This window comes from Pituophis catenifer, unplaced genomic scaffold (genome assembly GCF_029215685.1).
Source record: "Pituophis catenifer annectens isolate HBS135680 unplaced genomic scaffold, rPitCat1.0.hap2 SCAF_3, whole genome shotgun sequence".
Classification (NCBI taxonomy): Eukaryota; Metazoa; Chordata; class Lepidosauria; order Squamata; family Colubridae; genus Pituophis; species Pituophis catenifer.
Window position 1 is genome coordinate 68,081,352 of NW_027256883.1, and position 20,766 is coordinate 68,102,117.

The 20,766-nt window shown below is 37.5% G+C and overlaps 1 protein-coding gene across 1 annotated transcript in view; it reads left to right on the top strand.

Moving 5' to 3' along the window:
- CAP2 (cyclase associated actin cytoskeleton regulatory protein 2) overlaps positions 1-18,670 on the top strand; it is a 40,883-nt gene extending 22,213 nt beyond the window's left edge. The window contains exons 5-13 of the mRNA XM_070940689.1: positions 2,659-2,802; positions 3,419-3,504; positions 4,457-4,562; positions 8,908-9,097; positions 11,338-11,507; positions 12,876-12,999; positions 13,358-13,440; positions 13,843-13,983; positions 16,581-18,670. Coding sequence (XP_070796790.1) covers positions 2,659-2,802; positions 3,419-3,504; positions 4,457-4,562; positions 8,908-9,097; positions 11,338-11,507; positions 12,876-12,999; positions 13,358-13,440; positions 13,843-13,983; positions 16,581-16,664 — 1,128 coding nt within the window. The 3' untranslated portion in view covers positions 16,665-18,670. The remainder of the gene's footprint in view (positions 1-2,658; positions 2,803-3,418; positions 3,505-4,456; positions 4,563-8,907; positions 9,098-11,337; positions 11,508-12,875; positions 13,000-13,357; positions 13,441-13,842; positions 13,984-16,580) is intronic.
- The last annotated feature ends 2,096 nt before the right edge of the window (positions 18,671-20,766 follow it).

Here is a 20,766-nt window from a genome sequence, read left to right on the forward strand (position 1 = left end):
TATATGCATGTGTGCACATAGGCAGGGCCGGATTTAGATGAAAAGAGGCCCTAGGCTATTCCACTTATGAGGCCCTTTCACCAGTGGTGGGATTCAGTTTTTTTAACAACAGGTTCTGTGGGCGTGGCTTAGTTGGGGGTGTGGCTTGGCAATCATGTGACTGGGTGGGCATGGCTAGCTGGTCACGTGACTGTGTAGGCGTGGGTAGCTCATCATGTGACCGGGTGGGCGTGGCTATGTGCATAGACTTTTTTCAGAGGGCTGAAAAAAGTCATTTCTGACTGGTCCTCACACTTATGACCATCCTCACATTTATGCCCATGCAGCTTTCTTAACAACTATGTCACTCATTTCACAACTGCTTCTCTTCACCATGGTGACAAGATAGGGCAAAAACGTAAAATGTGAGGACAGTCGTAAGTTCGAGGACTGGTCAAAAGTGCGAGGACCAGTCAAAAATAACTTTTTCAGCCCTCTGAGTAGTCCATATGCACAAAAGGACTACCCAGAGGGCTGAAAAAAGTGATTTCTAACTGGGCCTCGCACTTTTGACTGGTCCTCACACTTATGACCATCCTCACATTTATGCCCATGCAGCTTTCTTAACAACCATGTCACTCATTTCACAACTGCTTCTCTTCACCATGGTGACAAGATAGGGCAAAAACGTAAAATGTGAGGACAGTCATAAGTTCGAGGACTGGTCAAAAGTGCGAGGACCAGTCAGAAATAACTTTTTCAGCCCTCTGAGTAGTCCATATGCATAAAAGGATACAGCAATAGAGAGGGATGAAGGAAGGGAAGGGAAATTAGAGTAGGAGGGAGGGTAAGAGAGGGAGGAAGAGAGGAGGAGAAGGAGGAAGGAAGAGGAAGTAGGGAGGAGAAGAAGAGGGGGAGGAAAGTAAAGAGAGAGGTGGTAGGTTTGAGGAGAAAGATTGCTGTACAATAAAAAAGATGAAAGGGAAGAAAGCCAACCCCAAACAAATATAAAGATATTAAGATAAAGAATGAATTGTTAAACTTTAAAGAATAAAAGAGAACAAATATGAATAAATAACAATAATTAGAAACACACATACAAACATACAATGTATTTTCTTTGAACAGAGTATTTGGCCGGTTCACAAATTTAAACAGTGTTTAGTCATTTCAATTAAATGTACAATTTCTATATTTCCTTTTTGCCATATTTATTCCTCATCTATTTTTGTAAAAAACCAATATTACCCTTCATCCTCATCTCTAATCTTAATCAAATTCAATTTTTCCCTTCTATTCTATATTATACCCCTTCCCATTGTCATCTATTTTTATATCCATCCTCACATTGGTTAATTATATAATATTAGTTGTTTAATATAAATTCAACATTTTAATATAAATCAATTAGTTATATAACTACCTTTTTTGTATATTAATCAATATGAACATGAATATTCCAATTATTTCCATGCAATCCAATTTCTTACAAATCAATTATATTTACCAATAATAATAAACCAAATAATTTCCCCCATATATTCCTCCAAACCACAACTTAACCATTTCTGCTTTCAGAAATATACAATTAATAGTATCTCAATTATTACAATTCCCTAGTTAAATAGAGCTTTTTTTCTTTTGTGTTTTAAAATCTTTCCCTAAATTTCCCATTGTTTGCACCTACCTTTTTTGGTGAGGAAAAAGAAAAGAATTCTGCCTGCCTAATTTTCCAACCTTGCAGCAACAGCAAAGCAATTTCACTTTCGTTTCTCAGCATAGCTAGGGGAAAAAAAATCAGCACTCTTTGCAAGGAAGCAGAAGAGCCCTGAGCAAAACAGCTAAGACAAATCAGCTGAGAGCCGGGAGGCCAATTAGCCTATGCTGAAGCTCCGGGGGCCAATAAAATTACAAAAAAAACACCAAACCCTTTGTTAAATTGCTGGCTCCCCCGTCCCTCGCCCACCACTATTGATTGGCAATAAATAGTGGTGCGGAGGGGTGGGGCAAGCCAGCAATTTAACAAAGGGTTCGGCTGCACCACTGGCTCTTGGGCGGCCCTTTGAAGCCCCACGGCAAGAATTTGAAGTTTTTTTTTCCTCTAGCCATTGGAGGCAGCAATAGATGGGGAGTGGGCGGGGTAAGCGAACGGCAGGCGATCCAACAGAGCAGAGAGTGAGGGTGAGTGAAGGCATGGAAGCTGCTTTCTCCATCCTGCTCTCTTGCGTCCGGAGCCGGTGGGGAACCACGTGGCAGCCCACGTGGATCCCAGACAGTGGAACTCAGGCTAGGGAAGGGGTGGGCAATTGTGGCTCTTTTACAACCTGTGGCCTTCAACTCCCAGAATTCCTGAGACAGCCAAGCTGCATCAGGAATTCTGGAAGTTGAAGTCCACAGGTTGTAAAAGAGCCACAATTGCCTACCCCTGGCTACGGTAGGCTGGCGCTGCGCGGGTGGGAGGCGAGGGGCAGGCGGGCCAGCAATTTAACAAAGGGTTCGGCCGAACCCCCTAGAACCCCCAGAATCCCACCACTGTGTAGGCCCCTCTTGATCTTGAGGCCCTAGGCTGAAGCCTAGTTAGCCTATAGGAAAATCCGGCCCTGCACACAGGCATGCACGTACACATAAAAAAAACCCCATTTCTGTTCTACTGATTTCTTCATTTTATTTATATTGCAGAATGAAGTTGCCATTCTTCTAAAACCAATATCAGAAAAGATTCAGGAGATTCAGACGTTCAGAGAGAGAAATCGTGGAAGCAATATGTTTAATCATCTGTCTGCTGTCAGCGAAAGTATTCCAGCTCTTGGATGGGTAACAATTGTAAGTCCTGAATTTTAGAAGTGGACATTTTCGAAACAAAACCAGTTTTTTCACCCTTATCTACCATGCAACCTTGGGTTGGTTTGACTCTGGTTCAGACCTCATTGCTTGCAGATGGTACTATCATACCATCACCTCACTTTTAAAGATTTTCTCTTTAAAAAGCTCACTTTGTTGAATGGGACTTCATCCCTCAATAGTGGGATTGGTGCGTGGAAACATTTAGTTGACTTGACCAATGGAAAAGCTATTGGATCTGTTTAGTACATGGCTAGGAGATCACTACCAGGCCTGTACTAAACTGTGAAGTCATGAAAGCATTCCTGAATAAGGCGGTGGCAAATATTCCAGACTGCTTCCATATTGCTGCCAAGGAAATTGCAAGCATAGTCCTAAATAGTCACTTGGTATCATGAAGTGACTTTACTTTTCTTAGAGAACAAGGTCAGCAAAACAGACTTCCACAAGCTCTGAGACATCATAGGTTTCTTTGAAATAGCTATCAGTTAAAATAGGAAGGAGGGGTTTTTTCCCCCTATGATTATATTTACCTTTTCTCTGTCTCTTAAAAATGGATTCCTGTGATTTTATACAATGCTCCTGTGTTCTCTTTTAGTCTGCTAAGCCAGGGCCTTATGTAAAGGAGATGAACGATGCTGCTACATTTTATACTAATAGGGTGTTAAAAGACTACAAGCATAGGTAAGTTAATATTCTCCAACACCACCTCCATCAACCAATTTAATTACTTTACTTGGCTGGTGTGTCTGAATCATTTTTATTACATTCTAAAGCAGGGGTGTTCAACCTTGGCAACTTTAAGACTTACAGATTTCAACTCCCAAAATTCTGGGAATTAAAGTCTACAAATCTTAAAATTTAACACACATACGCTGTTTCCCTCAAAATAAGACATCCCCCGATAATAAGCCCAATCAGGCTTTTGAGCGCATGGCAATAAGACCAAGCGCTTATTTCAGGGTTCAAAAAAATATAAGACAGGGTCTTATTTTCATGGAAACACGGTAGCATTACACACCCACACTAATCAACACAGCACCTCATTCACCACCTCACACATGCACCCAAACCCTCTGTTGCAGCCTCAGATACCCCATACTGCACATCTCATGTACACCCCCTCACCCCCTCCTGGCAACAGCCACTTACCTGCCTGCAGGCCTGAGAGTTCAAACTTCCTGCTGGATTCTCTACTGCATGGGTGTCAAAATTGCTGTGTCACATGACATTTCGTGATGTTTTCGCGGAGCTGGGATGGGTTTGGCCTGCACGTGATGCATCCGTCCACAGGCCGTCAATTTGACAACCCTGCTGTACTAACTTTCGTTGTGGGAAACCAGCAAGAAATGTCTCATCTAACGACTGTGGATTCAGTTAATGATGACAACTGGGATGCAGGGATTGCCATCATTAATCAGTAGAGACTCACTTTATAACCCAGCACGCAGGTGACATAATTTTCTGTCATAATTGCTGCCATAAGTCAAGGACTACCTGTATTGAATTTCAGTAGGTAGCTTTTTAAATACGATTCAAGAGATTACAAATTACCATCAGTGGCAATTCCCTCCTTGACTTGAAGGTCAGAAGGGATCCTAAAGAACATGTACAAGTAGCTTTTATTGTGTTACAGTGATTTGCGTCACGTTGATTGGGTGAAATCATTCCTGAATATTTGGACAGAGCTTCAAGCATACATAAAAGAATATCACACTACTGGGCTCATTTGGAGTAAAACTGTAAGTGCTCTATTCCTTACCTTCCACTGTGAAAAAAGATAATTAATACATTAGTGTACAGTAGGGTTCCCAGCTTAGTGTTGGAGAGGGTTAAAATTATTCTTGAACTAAGAAGGAAAAAAACCAAAAATATCGTTTTGGTTCCCAGCAATGGTATATTTCCAGGACAAAGAACTTTATGAAATAAATGAGTTAGGAGAAGGTTTTAAATGTTCCATCTCTTAGCATCTTTGATTCCATAATTGACAGTTTCCAAGAAAATTAGGAAAATTATATACAGGTAGTCTTCAGATTGTGATGGGAGTGGGACCAGGAATTCTGATGCTAAGTCACAGTTGTAAAATGGAACTTCATGTGACCACACCACTTAGCGAAGGCAATTACGTCATTTAAACAAAGACCATGCATGTTGTTAAGCGAGGACCTCAGGGACCTTGGAGTCCTAGTGGACAATCAATTAAATATGAGCCAGCAGTGCGTGGCAGCAACCAAAAAAGCCAATGTAATCCTAAATTGCATTAACAGAGGGATTGAATCAAGATCACATGAGGTACCAGTACCACTCTATAAAGCCATAGTAAGGCCACACCTAGAATACTCCATCCAGTTTTGCTCACCATACTATAAAAAAGACGTGGAAAAAGAGTGCAGAGAAGAGCAGCAAAGATGATTAGGAGCCTGGAGGCTAAAATGTATGAAGAATGGTTGCAAGAACTGAGCATGACTAGTGTAGTGAAGAGAAGGACCAGGGGTGATAGCTATGTTCTAATATTGAGGGGCTGCCACAGAGAGGAGGTGGTGAACCTATTTTCCAAAGCATCAAAGGCCAGACCAGGAATAATGGATGGAAACTGAACAAGGAGAGATTCATCCTAGAAATAAGGAGAAACTTTACATCAGTGAGAACAATCAACCAATGGAACAGCTTGCCTTCAGAAGTTGTGGGTGCTTCATCATTGGAGGCTTTCAAGAAGAGACTGGGCAGTCACTTGTCAAAAATGTTATAGGGTTTCCTGCTTGAGGAGGGAGTTGGATTAGATGACCTACAAGGTCCCTTCCAACTCTGTAATTCAGTATTCTGATCACATCTCCTGACTTCCTGCTGGCTTCCCTATTGACTTTGCTCTCCAGCAGGGATCATTAGAAACTGAAGTCATGTCACTGTGACTCACTGTGATGTCATAATTGTGAGCTGGGTGCCAAGCACCCTGATCTCAATCATGTGACTGTGGGGTTGTTGCAATGGCCAGAACTCCAAGGAACCATGGTAAGGCCCCTTGTTGAGAATTGTTGTAACTTTGAACCCATTGCTGAATGAATGGTTGTAACCCAAGGACTATCTGTATACTTGGACCTACATTTTAAACATTTAATCATACAAAGAACAACATGTACCAGCCACGCTAATAACATTGGTTGATATCCATTTTGTTCATGCATTCTTTTGCAGCTTTACCTAACTTGGTTTTTAAAATTACTTAAATCACCTTTTCTGTGTATTTTAATGCACAGAGTTCAGTTTATGGCTTCTGTAAACTCATAATTCCCCAGGCATGTTACAGGTTCTCAAGAGTTGACCTTGCCTTCATGCAGCAGGTGTTTGCTATTGCTAGCAATTCATTAGATTAAATCTGAGCAGATGTTTTAACAATAAATCTTTATAAACAGCTTATAAAAACTATTTAGCACAAATGTTTACAATGTCTGTCTCCTAGGTTTATGTCAGCTGCCTCCTTGGGGGACAGCTGTTCTCCTTTGTTATTGTCCATTATTTCAAATGGTTAGGCAATGTATGACAATATATAATAATACTTCTGCCAAAATATTTATTGGAGGTTGCTACATATTATTTTCACATTAATTTTCAGGGAAACAGTTATGTCAAATGGATGAATATCAGGTTTTAAATGGAAGTTATAGTAATAATACAATCTTAGTGTTTCATGAATGACAGCAGGAACCAAAAAGCTTGTCCCTGGAATTCACTTGGAACTTGTAAATGGAGAAGAGATGAGATTGTTGGCCGCCTTAATTTTGTTCTTCTCTCACTAAAAATCACATTTAAAAACTGAGGATAGAAGTACAATTTGCAAAGATACTGATTAATCACCCTCACACAGTGACTGAGTGGCTATGCTATTAAGCTATAATGAGGCATGTTTGGTTTTGGCTGAGCCATTGCATTTTTAATTACAGCTTCCAGTTTTAGCATGTTTCACAGATGGTTGTTGATATGTAAAGGTAACATTTTTTTCAAGCAGAAGTTGTGAGCAATCAGGTATTTGTCAATTTTCATACATAGCACATAGCATAATACCCAATTTCTTTGGGTCATTAATACTGAACTGGCAAAGGTGCTATATTGCTTAACATATATTCTAGACAACATGGGAGGCACTCAGATCAAACAATCAATCATAAAAGTCACTAGGTAATTTGTTATGCCTTTTGCAGTAAGGCATGACTTCCTTTGATTGTGGTTTTTGAACAAGACAGAGTGGCTCGATATACATATAACACAAAGCCATAAACTATGTTTTAAATTGTCTTGGGCTCAAATATTTAATTTGGTTTTAATTCTGCTCTTAACTTTTGTATCTATGTGTTTTATTTTGTGCCTGTTCACCGCCCTGAGTCCTTCGGGAGTAGGGCGGTATACAAATTTGATCAAATAAATAAATAAATAAATATGCTTAATAAATCTCATGGCTTTGTTCATGTATTGTTTTGTTATTGCTTAGCATAACCCTTGAGGAGCGTGGTGGCACACGTGGTTAGAACGCTGGGTTGATAAACAGCAGGCCCGCGTTCGAGACTCAAGTGCTACTATGTGATGGGATGCGTTCCTGTCATTTGCTCCAGCTCCTGCCCACCTTGCAGTTCGAAAGCGTGCAAACGTGAATACATAAATAGGTACCACTTCAGTGGGCGCATTAATAGGGACATGAAAGGAGCCTGCAACCAGGTGTCCCCAAGGCAACAGTGATGTCACTGGATAATCTTTTCAACCTGGAAGCGCCTTGGTGCTTGAATTTGAAGCACAACACTTTTGTTTCTCTTGGAGCTTCCTCTCCTCAGGCTAGAGGTGGAAACTGACAGCAGTTTCCTGCCTTTTTGAGGTAGGAAACATGAAAATGACAGTATAAGCTCTAAATAGGCACACCAGAGTCCAAAAATAAAAGAAATCCACCAAATGTTTGAGCTTTTGTGAACTATGTGTACCTTGCCTACCTCTCAGTATTTTTACAAACCCTAACTCTCTCTTGGTCAGATATGTATATGTATTTCTTAAGGATATTAATTCTGCCTGCCTTAAATCAGATTAATTTGTAGTAAACAATAACAGGAACAGAGTTGGAAGGAACCTTGAAGGTCATGTTTATTCCAAGTTTTCTAAGTTTGTGTTTAATGTACTTGTTCAGGAATATATATCTTATCAACATCTGAAAAATGTTTATGTTTTAACTGAACATCCACTCAACATCAACTAGTTAGTAAAATCCTGAAAGAATAAAATTGCATTCTGTCGGTGAAAAGGCGCTAACCCTACAAAGTTTTGTATGCTTCATATAATTACAGAGTCCTATATTGTTCTGTTCATACATATACCCAGACATAAAAAAGAGACTCTGAAGCTCAGAAGATCATATAACAACCTAGTAGAACAGGTGGACTGTGGCCCAGAGACATAGATCTTTTGTCAAGGTGTTTCTTCTGTAAATGTATACTAGTATAAAGCACAAATTTTACACCACCTGTTTTCAAGCATCCTTGCTGCAATGAAAGTCTAGTTACCAGGTGAAATAGCTGATGGGCAAAGGCAATCCTCAATTTACGACCACAATTGAGCCCAAAATTTCTGTTTTAAGTGAGGCATTTGTTAAGTGAAATTTGCCCCATTTTACGACCTTTATTGTCACAGTTGTTAAGTGAATCACTGTAATTGTTAAGTTAGTGACATGGCTATGAAGTGAATCTGGCCTCCCCATTGACTTTGCTTGTCAGAAGGTCACAAAAAGGGATCCCATGACTCTGCGACACTGCAACCGTCATAAATATGAGTCAACTTCCGAGCATTTGATCATAGGATCATGGGGATGCTGCAACAGCTGTAAATGTGAAAAATGGTCACAACTCACTTTTTTCAGTGATGATGTAACTTTGAATAGTCACTAAATGAACTGTTGCAAGTCAAGGACTACCTGTATGGCTGTTATAGAGAAATATCTCCTCTTTTTTTGTCTATTAGCTGAATTGTTCATTTGGTTGTTTTACGTTCACAACATTGGAGTAAAATTGCACTTTACAGAAACTCCATCTGTTTACTTTTAAAAAATATAATTAGGGTCCAGTAGCATCAGCAGCATCAAGTTTGCCTGCTCTAGGGAACAAACAAGGTCTCCCTCCACCACCACCGCCACCTCCGCCACCAGGACCTCCTCCTGCCATCGATACAGAAAATGCAAAAGATGATGCAACTGCATCTCGTTCAGCCTTATTTGCGCAATTGAACCAGGGAGAGACAATTACTAAAGGTATGAAGCCTACCATAACTTAGCATCTCTTCAAGCCATTATGCTTTATGTTTTCTCATAAAAGTTAAAAACACTTGCTTTCATGAATGCAAACATCTTTATGCTAAAAATGCTTAACTTGGAAATCTGACACTGCAGACACTTCTGGTGAAGTAATGGTGAGCTGAACATCCCTGAAGCAGTGGGGACTGCATTTATGATGGAGATTGGCAGCCAGATGCTGGATCATGGCTGGCGAAACCTTCCGGAGAAAGTTGAGATTATGAGATTGCCCATATGTACTCCAGACAGCTCCTTCTTGTGAGTAGGCTGCAGGAACCCAAGTTTTAGCGGTTGGCTTAAGTGAGCAGCTGGGAGTCAAGGGATTCCATCTAAGCTCACAGTCTAATGTAGCCTGTGTGGACACAAAGCTCAACCAAACCTCATTTCTTAATCACTGTTTGGGTTTGTTTGTTTTTACTGCATGGCAAATATTAAGAATGTTTGGAACAGCAAGTTTTTATTGCATCCCTTGAGTGAGTCTCCTCCTTATTAAAAGAAGTTTTAAGTTTGAGTTTAAGAAAAAATATTTTTTGGAATAAACAGCAAAAAAGGTGTTTGGAGTATTGATTTTGGAAAGTTACAAACAGACTAAGGGTCCAGATGGATTTGAAATGGACTTTGAAATTGATTATAGGAATCCTTCCCATGGGAAAATACTTTTTGTTTTGAATTCTTTTTAGAAAAAAATGATAGGATGGGATTTGAAGGTTGGACACCAGTAGGAATAGAAGGAACTGATGATTACAGGTAAAAGAGAAGAACCATTAAATTTGACTTAATACAGAATGGAATAATTTTTTAAAAACATTCGACATATTCTTGAACAATGGACCCAGAAGTTAATTTTAATGGTGTCTGCCATTACAGTTAGTCCTCAACTTACAGCCACAATTAAGCCTGGAGTGATGATTGTACATTGCAGTGCTCATTAAGCAAAGCACACATGTGATTGCCTCATTTAACAACCACAATTCCTGCTCTCTGTGTAATGTTCATTAAGCAAATGTGTTGGTTGTTCTGTGGAACACAGGTTGCTAGTGGAGAACTGTGTGCCAAAATCAACATTCTAATTACCCCTTTTGCTGTTTATTTCAAAAGAAAAATAAAATAAAATTCAAACTTGTTGAATCAAATATACCTAATAGTGAAAAGCAGTTAACAAGCAATTTCTGAAAGTGATTAGAAAAGAAAGTATGTGAACCTAGTACCCTTAAAGGCACCGCCACTCCCTTGTCTCCCAGAGTTTAAGCCTGCTGGAGACTGCTGTCTTGCAATCTTCTCATGAGGAGCAAGTGTTTGGAGCACTTGTGGGCAATCTCAAATCCTTTCCTTGTCCAGAGAGGAATTACAATTAGCCAATCTGGTTAAAGAACTCACTGGTTCTTTATTCTACTGGATCTTTATTCTCTACTTTTAGTTGAGCTTAATTCTCTTCTTTTAGTTGAGCCTTCTTCAGTTGACCATTTTTTCCTTAGAAGTCCACATTCATGTTTTATTTTTGGTGCATAATGCAGGCCCATTTTTGAATCTGTTGTCCTATTTTAATTACTAAAACCACATTTATGGTTGTATGGACATGGGTCCAGCTATACATCATCTACAACCTATATTAGGGATTTACTGAAATATAAATACCCACATTTGTACTGGAGAACACTCCGATCAATAAAGGCATTAATTGGCCCAGAGTTGATTAAAATATAGGCAGCTATATAATTTCAACAAACAAATAAATAAATATGGCAATGATCTGGAGGACACTCAGGTTAATAAGAGCACCGAAAATAAATACCTTCAGTTAGGACAAAGAAGCTATGATCCTCCCATTGTTAGTGTTAGCAACTTCCAACAGCTTTTGGCAATAACATGAAAGGTGATGGGAGATGCCAACATCTGGAGAGCTGGTCTCATGATTCTGATTTAGATAACATTTAAAGGCTGAGAGTACCTCTTGGAATATGAATTATCCCAGGAGACTTAAGGTTACTCCTTACTTTCTGAGAAACCTTAAGCTCTACCATATTTTTAAATTTGACAATTAAATTGAATGTTCTACAAATAGATGTATTCCAATATATGTCAATTTACCAAATATAGTACATGAATAATACTTCGAATATCATATATTAACAAAGCAAAGCTTATAAGTTTTTTAAAAAACTTTTTAAAATTTCTACTACTGCTTGTGATTTTTATAGGGCTTAGGCATGTCTCTGATGACCAGAAGACCCATAAAAATCCCAGTCTGCGTGCTCAAGGAGTACCAATGCAATCTCCTACCAAAACCTATGCTGCTGAGTCTCCCAAAATACCTCCTCAAAAGAGTTACTCTCCTGTGTTAGAACTTGAAGGCAAGAAATGGAGAGTGGTAAGTTCAACTCACTTGTAGGTAACCTGGAAATTATCTTACAGTTGATTGTAAGTGACTTTTCCATTGAACTGTTACCTAAGAACTGTGTGCTTGAATTTTTTTGTAATAGGATTAATAGTTTTACTTCCTAAGAATTTTAAATAACCAAATGAAACATATATTGGATCCACCAGGTAGCAACATCTAGCTAGCCTTTCTGGGCTGAGAAGCTAAGCAGGGCTGGGACTGATTAATACCTGGATGAGCAATCACCAAGAAGTAGCAGGGCTGTAATTTAGATTGGAAATCATAGAGTAACTATATCATATAGTAACTCTACTTTACATTTAGTGTGAGACTTTGGTTAAATTGTTACCAGGTAAGAAATAAGACATTTCCATATTTACAGAGATTGCATTCTGGCTGAATGAAGAATGAAAATGATTCCTTATGCATTTGCTAATAAAGGAAAAACAATGAATAGTTACAACTCATTCTATTCTTCCTTATCAATCTTATAATAATAACAACATTATAGTCATGCCTAGAGATCCTAGTCTCTTCCCTGATGAAGGCTGAGACCTTCATCAGCTTCCCTTAGGATAAGCCTACAGAATCAATCTCATCCGGTGGGAGAGACAGCCCTGTAAAATACCGGTACTCAGTCTTTTTGGCTTTTATGGGTTGCCAAAACGCTGGTATGATGCCGTATTTCTCAACTACTATAATTTCCACATTCTTTTGAAGAGCAGGATCCTATTTCTTATCCTAAGAAATTGACAGAAAGGAGAACAAAAAGAATGATGCTGGATTTATAAAGTTCAGCCCAAAATTCAATATTTGCTCATATCATAAGGAAAAAAGTGGTGACATTAACTTATTGTTGACTAAATTTCATTTCCAATATAAGTTGCTTCTTTACCTAAGACCAGATGTTCAAGATTGAACGCTCTCTAAAAAAATGACAAATCATTTTGTGGCTAGACAGTATAATTTAGTTATTTTGCTCTCAAGGACTGCTAAGGGTTAGGGTTGGTTATTGGCCCCGTATTTGAAAGTGAGAACAACCATAGGATGGAAACATGTTACTGAATTGAAATTTTGCTGCCAAATTTTAGCTGTGTGTCCTGGGAGTATATTTTAGGATCTGTAATATGCATGTTACAGGGAGCATATTCAGCAAATAAGTAATTGGTTCCTCCTTCTGTACTTTATTTTACATACAAATATTTAACGTACTGTATTGATTTCCATTTTGAACCATATTTCTTTTTAAATACATGTTATGTATTGCTGTTGATATATTTTTTCATTTCACCTCTTTATATGTACAGTAACTCAAGGCTAATATAAGATCAATTAAACTTTTTGTTTCAAAAAATGCAGGAGTACCAGGAAAACAAGAATGACCTATTAATTTCAGACACTGAGCTCAAGCAAGTAGCTTATATTTTCAAGTGCAATAAATCTACAATACAGATAAAAGGAAAAGTTAATTCCATTACTATTGGTAAGTTCACTTCTAGAACAAGACTAAAGCTGAAATGCACATTTATCTTGAGCAAGTCTTATGGTGCATAGCAGAACTTAATTTCAAATAAACATGTCTAGGAATGCACTGTCTATTACAAGTTTTCTGGGCAAGCATTCGTTTATTCTTCCAAATAAGCATCATGTAACACGACTCAATTCTGCAAGGGTTTATACCTTAGTTGAATATTTTAAGATAGTTTTGTTGACGTCTGTAGAAATAACCATATAACTAAAGTTATTCATAGGTATTTGAAAGAAGTGGCAAAAAAAAATGCCTTCTCATATGAAAAACAATATAACTGTATAAACTATACAATCCTTTTCTTTTTTTCCAGACAACTGTAAAAAGTTTGGCCTTGTATTTGACAATGTTGTTGGTATTGTTGAAGTAATAAATTCCAAGGATATTCAGATACAGGTAAACCCATCTTCATATAACACTAGTATAAAAAAACAAATCCAAAATAGAAAAAAGTACTATTCAGTTGTAAGATGATCCATCTCCCCATCTTTATGAAATTAGTATTTTGAGTGGCAGAGCTAAATTAAGGAAACTGGATAGAGGGAAAGAGTCCCCCATATTACCTGAGCTTGGACTGACACAATCATTGCCTTAAGTGTTAAAAATGTTGCTTTTACTGTAGTTATTTCTATCCCTTAGTTCAAATAATTTTTTTCATGCTGAAGAATGTCCTTTTTTTCTCTTCTGTGGCAGGTTAAGATAATTACACAAAGGCCAGTGTGAGCCTCAGAGGTAGGGAATAGCCTCTTGGGGAGATAAAGATTTATTTAGTTTCGATTTTTTACTTTATTGTCTTAGGTACTTGGGAAAGTGCCAACCATTTCAGTGAACAAAACTGAAGGCTGCCATATATACCTCAGTGAGGAATCATTAGATTGTGAGATTGTAAGTGCTAAGTCATCTGAAATGAACATCCTGATACCATTGAATGGCGACTATGTAAGTACTACATTTTACAAAACACAGAAGCATACACTGAACCCTTTAATGTATCACTGATACTTATTTTGTCTTGAAAAAGCTTTTTGGGACAGCAAGTATAGTCCTCAGAAATTTAGTTTGTATGACCATGATAGAGTTGTTTGTAGAAAATAGAGCCGCTTGTGTCACATAGGACTCTGGCCAGTTTTACCTTCAAAACGTTCTTGTTGTTGTTATTTAGACCTTTTTTTATCCAGTTTTATTATTTTTATAAACAACTCAAAGTGGCAAACATACCTAATACTTCTTCCTCCTCCTATTTCCCCACAACAACCTTGTGTGATGAGTTGGGCCGAGAGAGAGTCATCCAGCCGGCTTTCATGCCTAAGGCAGAACTCAGTCTTCTGGTATCTAGGCTGGTTCCTTCACGACAAGATCAAACTCTAGTCAATTACTAGTCAATTTACTAGTCAAAATTTGCTTGCTAGTTTACTGTATATGTTTTAATGTTTTATATTTATGAGGAATATTTTATTATTTTTATACTGCTATATATACCATGGACATTTTCAGTGCTGTAAGCAGTCATTAGTCAAAATGAAATTGGCAACATGCATATTTGATAAATCAATAAAATGAAGCATTTCCCTAAAAGTCTTTAATATGGGATTTAACTCTTCTATTCCTGTTAAACTTACATGATAGAATGATTTATACAATATGCTTAACTGTTAACATATACATATGAGAAAGCAGTTAACATATACAAACTTGTTGGCTAAATGGTTAGGTCAAGGAGTGTAGAAAAATTATCTCCACATGATCTTGGATTTGTTGGGGGACAAAATAACTGATAAAGTCAGTACTGCTTACTAAACAACTATTGGATGGCAATGGCTAATTCACTGCTCAGCCTTGTGTGGTAGACACTGAGGTCCAGAAAGTCCAATGCCTCTTATTGTACTTATTTTGGTTTTCATCCTTGTATATTCACCAGGGAGGGGTGGGAAAGAGACATAAATTGGGGTGGATGGGTATTGATTATACTATGGTAGAATTATTATTTTTTTGTTATTTTTCACTCTTCTAAAAGTGCAAAACTACTTAGCTTCCCTGATAGTTTTGCAACTGCTGGAAGATCCTAACAGGGCTTCTAAAGAACTGAATAGGAGATGTACAATTATATCTTGATGGTTATTTACCTTTTCCAACATCAATGTGCATTAGTTGCTAGGAAGCAATATTAGAGGTGGGTTGTTGCCCTCTAGTGAACGTCTTGAATCCATCAGGTTGGGTGCTGTGCAGTATAGTTTTTTTCCCCATATGTTCTTGATGTGAAATTAGATGACTTAGACTTAGAATAACTTTATTGTCACTTTGAATGTACACCAATCGGCATATATTAAAATGAAATTTCATTGCATAAAGCTCTCAAAGGGGCACCACCTCCAATATACACTACGTAAACATGATGAAAGAAAGAAAGAAAAAACTACAAAAGTATGCATATATCCACATATATTATGACACAGAGAAACAACACAGTATAGTTCGTATGTATACATGTACATGGCAAGAAAAACGAGATAAAGCATTAGATGCACATGCTGGGTACATATGAGTGACCCACTTCTTTTTTTTTTTTAACTGCTGTGTTGAGCAATATGCATAGAACTTATCTTAGCAACCTTTTTTTAAAAAAAATCAATGTACCCTGTTTTATGCATTTGCACATTCAAACAACAGATGTTGTTTATGATAGCACTGTGCAGAAATGTATATCCACAACAAAGTATACATGCATTTCCCAAATTAGCCTTCATATCTCAGAGAACTGTAGGGGATGAAAACATCTGCAGAAATGTTAGAACTTTGCATAATGTAGATGACAAAAGACAAGGAAATGATAAACTGAGCAGTTCTGGGCCAGGGTGGTCAATCTCATTCATACACAGTAGCATATAGAAGTGAAATTTTTACAAAATCAAGAGGTAACAATTAGAAACACAAAAAGTATAAAGAACTTACACACGTAATGAGCCAGTATCTTTGGAGATAATGTATTTAACAATATATTCTGTATGGTACACCACATGATTGATCATAGCATAGTGAAGTAATCACCTTAATTTTAAATGCATGTTGGGGCAGCTCTCTGTCGGAAGTCCCATCTTGTGGAACAGCTTATTTCTGGAAACAAAACCATCTCTCTCCCCTTTAATATGCTAGAAATTATTAAAAAACCAAAAAGATTGTTCTAAAGAGCTTATGGGAACTGAGGAGTTGGGAAGTCAATAGGGAAGCCAAATTCACTTAACAACCAGGTTACTAACAACTGCAGTGATTCATTTAATAACTGTGGCAAGGAAGGTCGTAAAATGGGGCAAAACTCCCTTAACAACTATCTTGCTTAGCAACAGAGATTTTGGGCTCAATTGTGGTTGTAAGTCGAGGACTACCTGTACTCTGTCTATGGTATTTATACAGTATCTGTAATGATATGGTTGCTTGATAATACAGATATTTCTGAGCTCTGAAAGCTAATCAAAGTGGTATTGTTATCATAACCAACACTTGTTTAGCCAACTGATATAGTCCATCTTGTCTCCCTACAGAAAGAATTTCCTGTCCCTGAACAGTTTAAGACATCGTGGGATGGATCAAAATTGGTTACTGACCCTACAGAAATTATGGGTTAGTTTCCAGAGGCCATACAGAAACTGCTGACCATGATCTCTAAAGAAGTTCTGCCAGAAGAAGATAGCAGCACGAAGAACAAAAAAGTAGCACTAATTTGCACCATGGGGGGCATCTGGGGCAAATGATGATTCATGCATGATGATACTAACATGCAAATACTACAAATTATCTGCTTGTGTCAGAAGGTAGGATGCAAGTATATTATTGAAGCATTTGCATGATGTCACTATGCGTGTGATTTCTTGACATTACTGCAGTTTGGTGTTGACGCCAATAGTTTACATTGCAGTTAATAGATTTTAAAGACACTATTCTATGGCCTAAAATCAGTTGCTTTACATAAAGTATTTTTTCCGCGCTGAAGTAATTATTGGAGGATATATATATATATAATGAAATGCATAATTATATTTCAAGAAAACATGGCATTCTGCTATGATTGCACATGCTTGGAAATCATTCTGTTCAATCTCTGTATACTTTTTGTAAGTAACCACGACATTTTCTAAAATATCTACAATTTGCCTTTATTTGCAGATAATATACTCACAGTATCATATGAATGCATAAAGAAGTTAAAGTTTAGCCAGTGGCTATTTCATACAGTAAGCCTGATATCATTCGTAGTATGTCAGTATATTCCTTTTTTTTTTTAATGATTGGTGGACAAAAAGACCAATAACAATAAATAATAATACGTTAAGATATTTTACTTCATGGAATTGAGATCATGTACTATAGCTGGACCTCAAGAAATCTGTAGTTTTTAATGCTTTTAAAAGTACCAACTCTGTGGAGAATATTTGCTAATGGAAAAGAAAGCCAGATGTTTTAATTATATTTCAATTATATGCTTCCATCTTCTATTTTTAGCACTCAGGAGGCTGACAAGTGGAGCATCTGTAAGGGCTCTATTACCTGCAGAACTATGGAGTAGTTCACACTGATCAATACTTTTTTAAAAAATGCCCAAACTAGTGACACCAAATGTTCCAAGTTCTCTGTTCTTGGTTATTTATTATTATGGCTGGTCACACAGTCAATCAGTTGTTTAGATTAGGTTTGAAATTTTTATACTCCTCGGAGTCCTTCCCAAGGACCCTGGATAAGGAGATGTTGAATGATGTTAGAGGTATCATCACAGGAGATAAGTTGTTCCAAGTAAAGCTGCCTTTTTGCAATTGACTGATGGTGATTTTTGTCAATGCTGTTGGTGTTCAAGTGGTGATCCAGATGTTTTGGGATTGCACCCAAGGCATCTATTACTATTGGTACTATTTTTGCTTTCTTTTGCCAGTAGTTTCACTTATTATTTGTAATTGCTTAAAAAGCTATTGACCTGTTTGCTGAATGTTTTTGATCACTTATATTTCGGCTTACTTTGGAGTCCCTTTTCCAGAAACTGTTAGGCTGTTCTTTCAAAATTTTAAGATTGTTATTCCAAAATGTAATGTTAATCTTTCCTGTATTTCATGTGACTATCTCCTGCCACTAGACTTTTCAATGAATAGTAGCAAATATATAATATAACCTAACTGTGAAAGTGAGGGATTCTGCAATAAATAAATAAATATAAATTCAAATTCAGCAGCTTCTAGGTTTTTTAAAAAAGTATTAAAGATTTAATTTTGTTCAAAGTAGATGGAGTTGTAGATCTGTTTTTATTTCTATTTGTAAAAACTGCATGCAAATTTTTGAACTTCTCCAGAACTTCTCAACTCAAATTGTATTTTTAGGGATATAAGCTTGATTTTTAAAATCCACATTGTTAATTTTTAACACTGATGTGACATGTAGTATCTGTATGATTTCTGTGCACAGTACTTACGGTAACTCTGCTATGTATCATTGGTTACTAAATAGCAAATTTTTGCAAATAGCAAAATAGTAATAGGCTTACAAAACTACAGCAGGACATATATTGTAACTATTGCAACTAACACTTTTTAATTGCAATATCTATTTAGTGTTACAGTAAATAAAATTTTGGTATTTGTTTAATCAGTATGTATAATGTTGTGAGTTTAGTACATGCCACTTTCATCTGGCATGAATAAAGATAAAATTGCAATTTCTTTAACTGTAGAACATAAGTTTATTACACTATGTTAAGCCAATAATTTAGCAACATATAGGCAAACACTGCCTTCCTCACATTAATATGCACGAAAGACCACATACAGCACTCAAGCAGGAATGTACACATTTAATTTTCCCTCCATGTTTAGTTCTGTTATGCTTTCATGTTTTGTAAAAAATATTTCTAGAATATGGGTATCAGAATAAAATGTGAAAAAAATCATTCTGCACTGAACAATATGGATCATAGAAAAGTTTAGTTTACTTTATTGTCATTTACTCTTACAACGAAATTAAATGCCATCTTCAGTGTACATCGTATATAACTATAAAAATAAAACAAAAACACACCTCCTTCACATTCTATACAATTGAATTGAAAACCCCCAATACTACATTAATATTGCACTCTAAGTAGAATTCAATATATTTACTGCTCTGGGATAGAAGCTGTTTTTCAGCCTATTTGTCTGTGTTTTTATTGTCCTGTACTGTCTGCCAGATTGTAATAGTTCAAAAAAAGGGTATCCAGGATGAGATGGATCTCTAAGAATGTTTTGAAGTTTCTTAAGGCAAAAGGAGCTATAAAGCTCTTCCAAGGAGAGAGGGCAACCAATGATCCTTTGGGCAATGATGTTAACCCTCTGGAGCACTGTCCTATCTGCCACTGTGCAATTAGCAAACCATACACAAGTGCGGTAAGTTAAAATACTCTCTATAGTGCAGTGGTAGAAGGTCGCAATTTTTCATTCAGTTGTTGTTTCCTGAGAAGTCTCGGGTAGTATAATCTCTGCTGGGCCCTTTCGACCAGTGGTGCAATGTGAGCGCCCCAGGTCAGGTCCTTTTATGATAACACCCAAAAAACTACCCACTTGCTCCACTTGGTCTCCATTGATAACCAAGGGCTGGATATCTGATCTATTTCTTCTGTAGTCCACTATAAGCTCCTTGGTCTTATTGGTGTTAAGGATCAAGTTATTGTCTCATCACCACACAAAGCTATCTTAAGTGGCAAATAGTTTGATGTGCTATTCTAAAAACATTTTAAAGATTTTTTAGTCCACTATGTTCAGCTTCCCTCTCTAGTACTGCTACATCATGGTCTTTCAGCTGCCCAGCTGAAGCAAGCAAATACTGTATTGGGCATCAGTGATATAAGAAGATTCTAGAGGTGGATGATGACTTTAGTGATAATGGCAAAAGCATTTACTTCATGAAAGAAAGTACAGTAAATCACTCCTGTATTTTACCAGGAAAACCATAAAAGGTAATATACAGCTAGTTCTCAACCTACAACCATTTGTTCAGCAACCATTTGAAGTTATGACAGCACTGAATAAATGGTCACAACCGGTCTTCAGAGTTTTGGCTCTCTCAGCACCCTCTCAGTCATGTGATTACAATCTGGACAATTGGCAACCAGTTTGCACTTATAACCAGTTGCAGTGTCCTGTGATCACCATTTGCAACCTCTCCAGCTGGAAAGGAAGCTTGTAAGTTGCTGGACTAAGTCTCTCCCCCCTCATATGCACACCTTCCCAGCCACTCTGGGCTCATACCATGCTGGCCAATCACATACACATCTCTGCACATCTACAGTGCAGATCACACCACACTACCATTATTGAATGTCTTTGACTCACATCACACCATTGTCGATCATTCTTGCCTATGTCTGTTGTGCTCCCAACCCAACCTGCACTTCTGCAACACCCTCATTTACCCACCCACCCCGCTCCCTCTTCCACTCAGCAGCAGCCACTTACCCCTACCTGCAGGCTGGGTACTTGCAACTTATTGCCAGCTTCCCCACATAATAAATAAATAAATAAATAAATAAATAAATAAATAAATAAATAAATAAATAAATAAATATAAAATTATTAAATCATTTCGGCTCAGATTTAAAACCCCAAAAATTTAAAACACCCAGTTTAAAAATCATTACATTGATAGCCCGGCCTGGCGGAACAGCAGGGTCTTGAGGGCACAGCGAAATACACAGAGGTTGGAGATCTTACG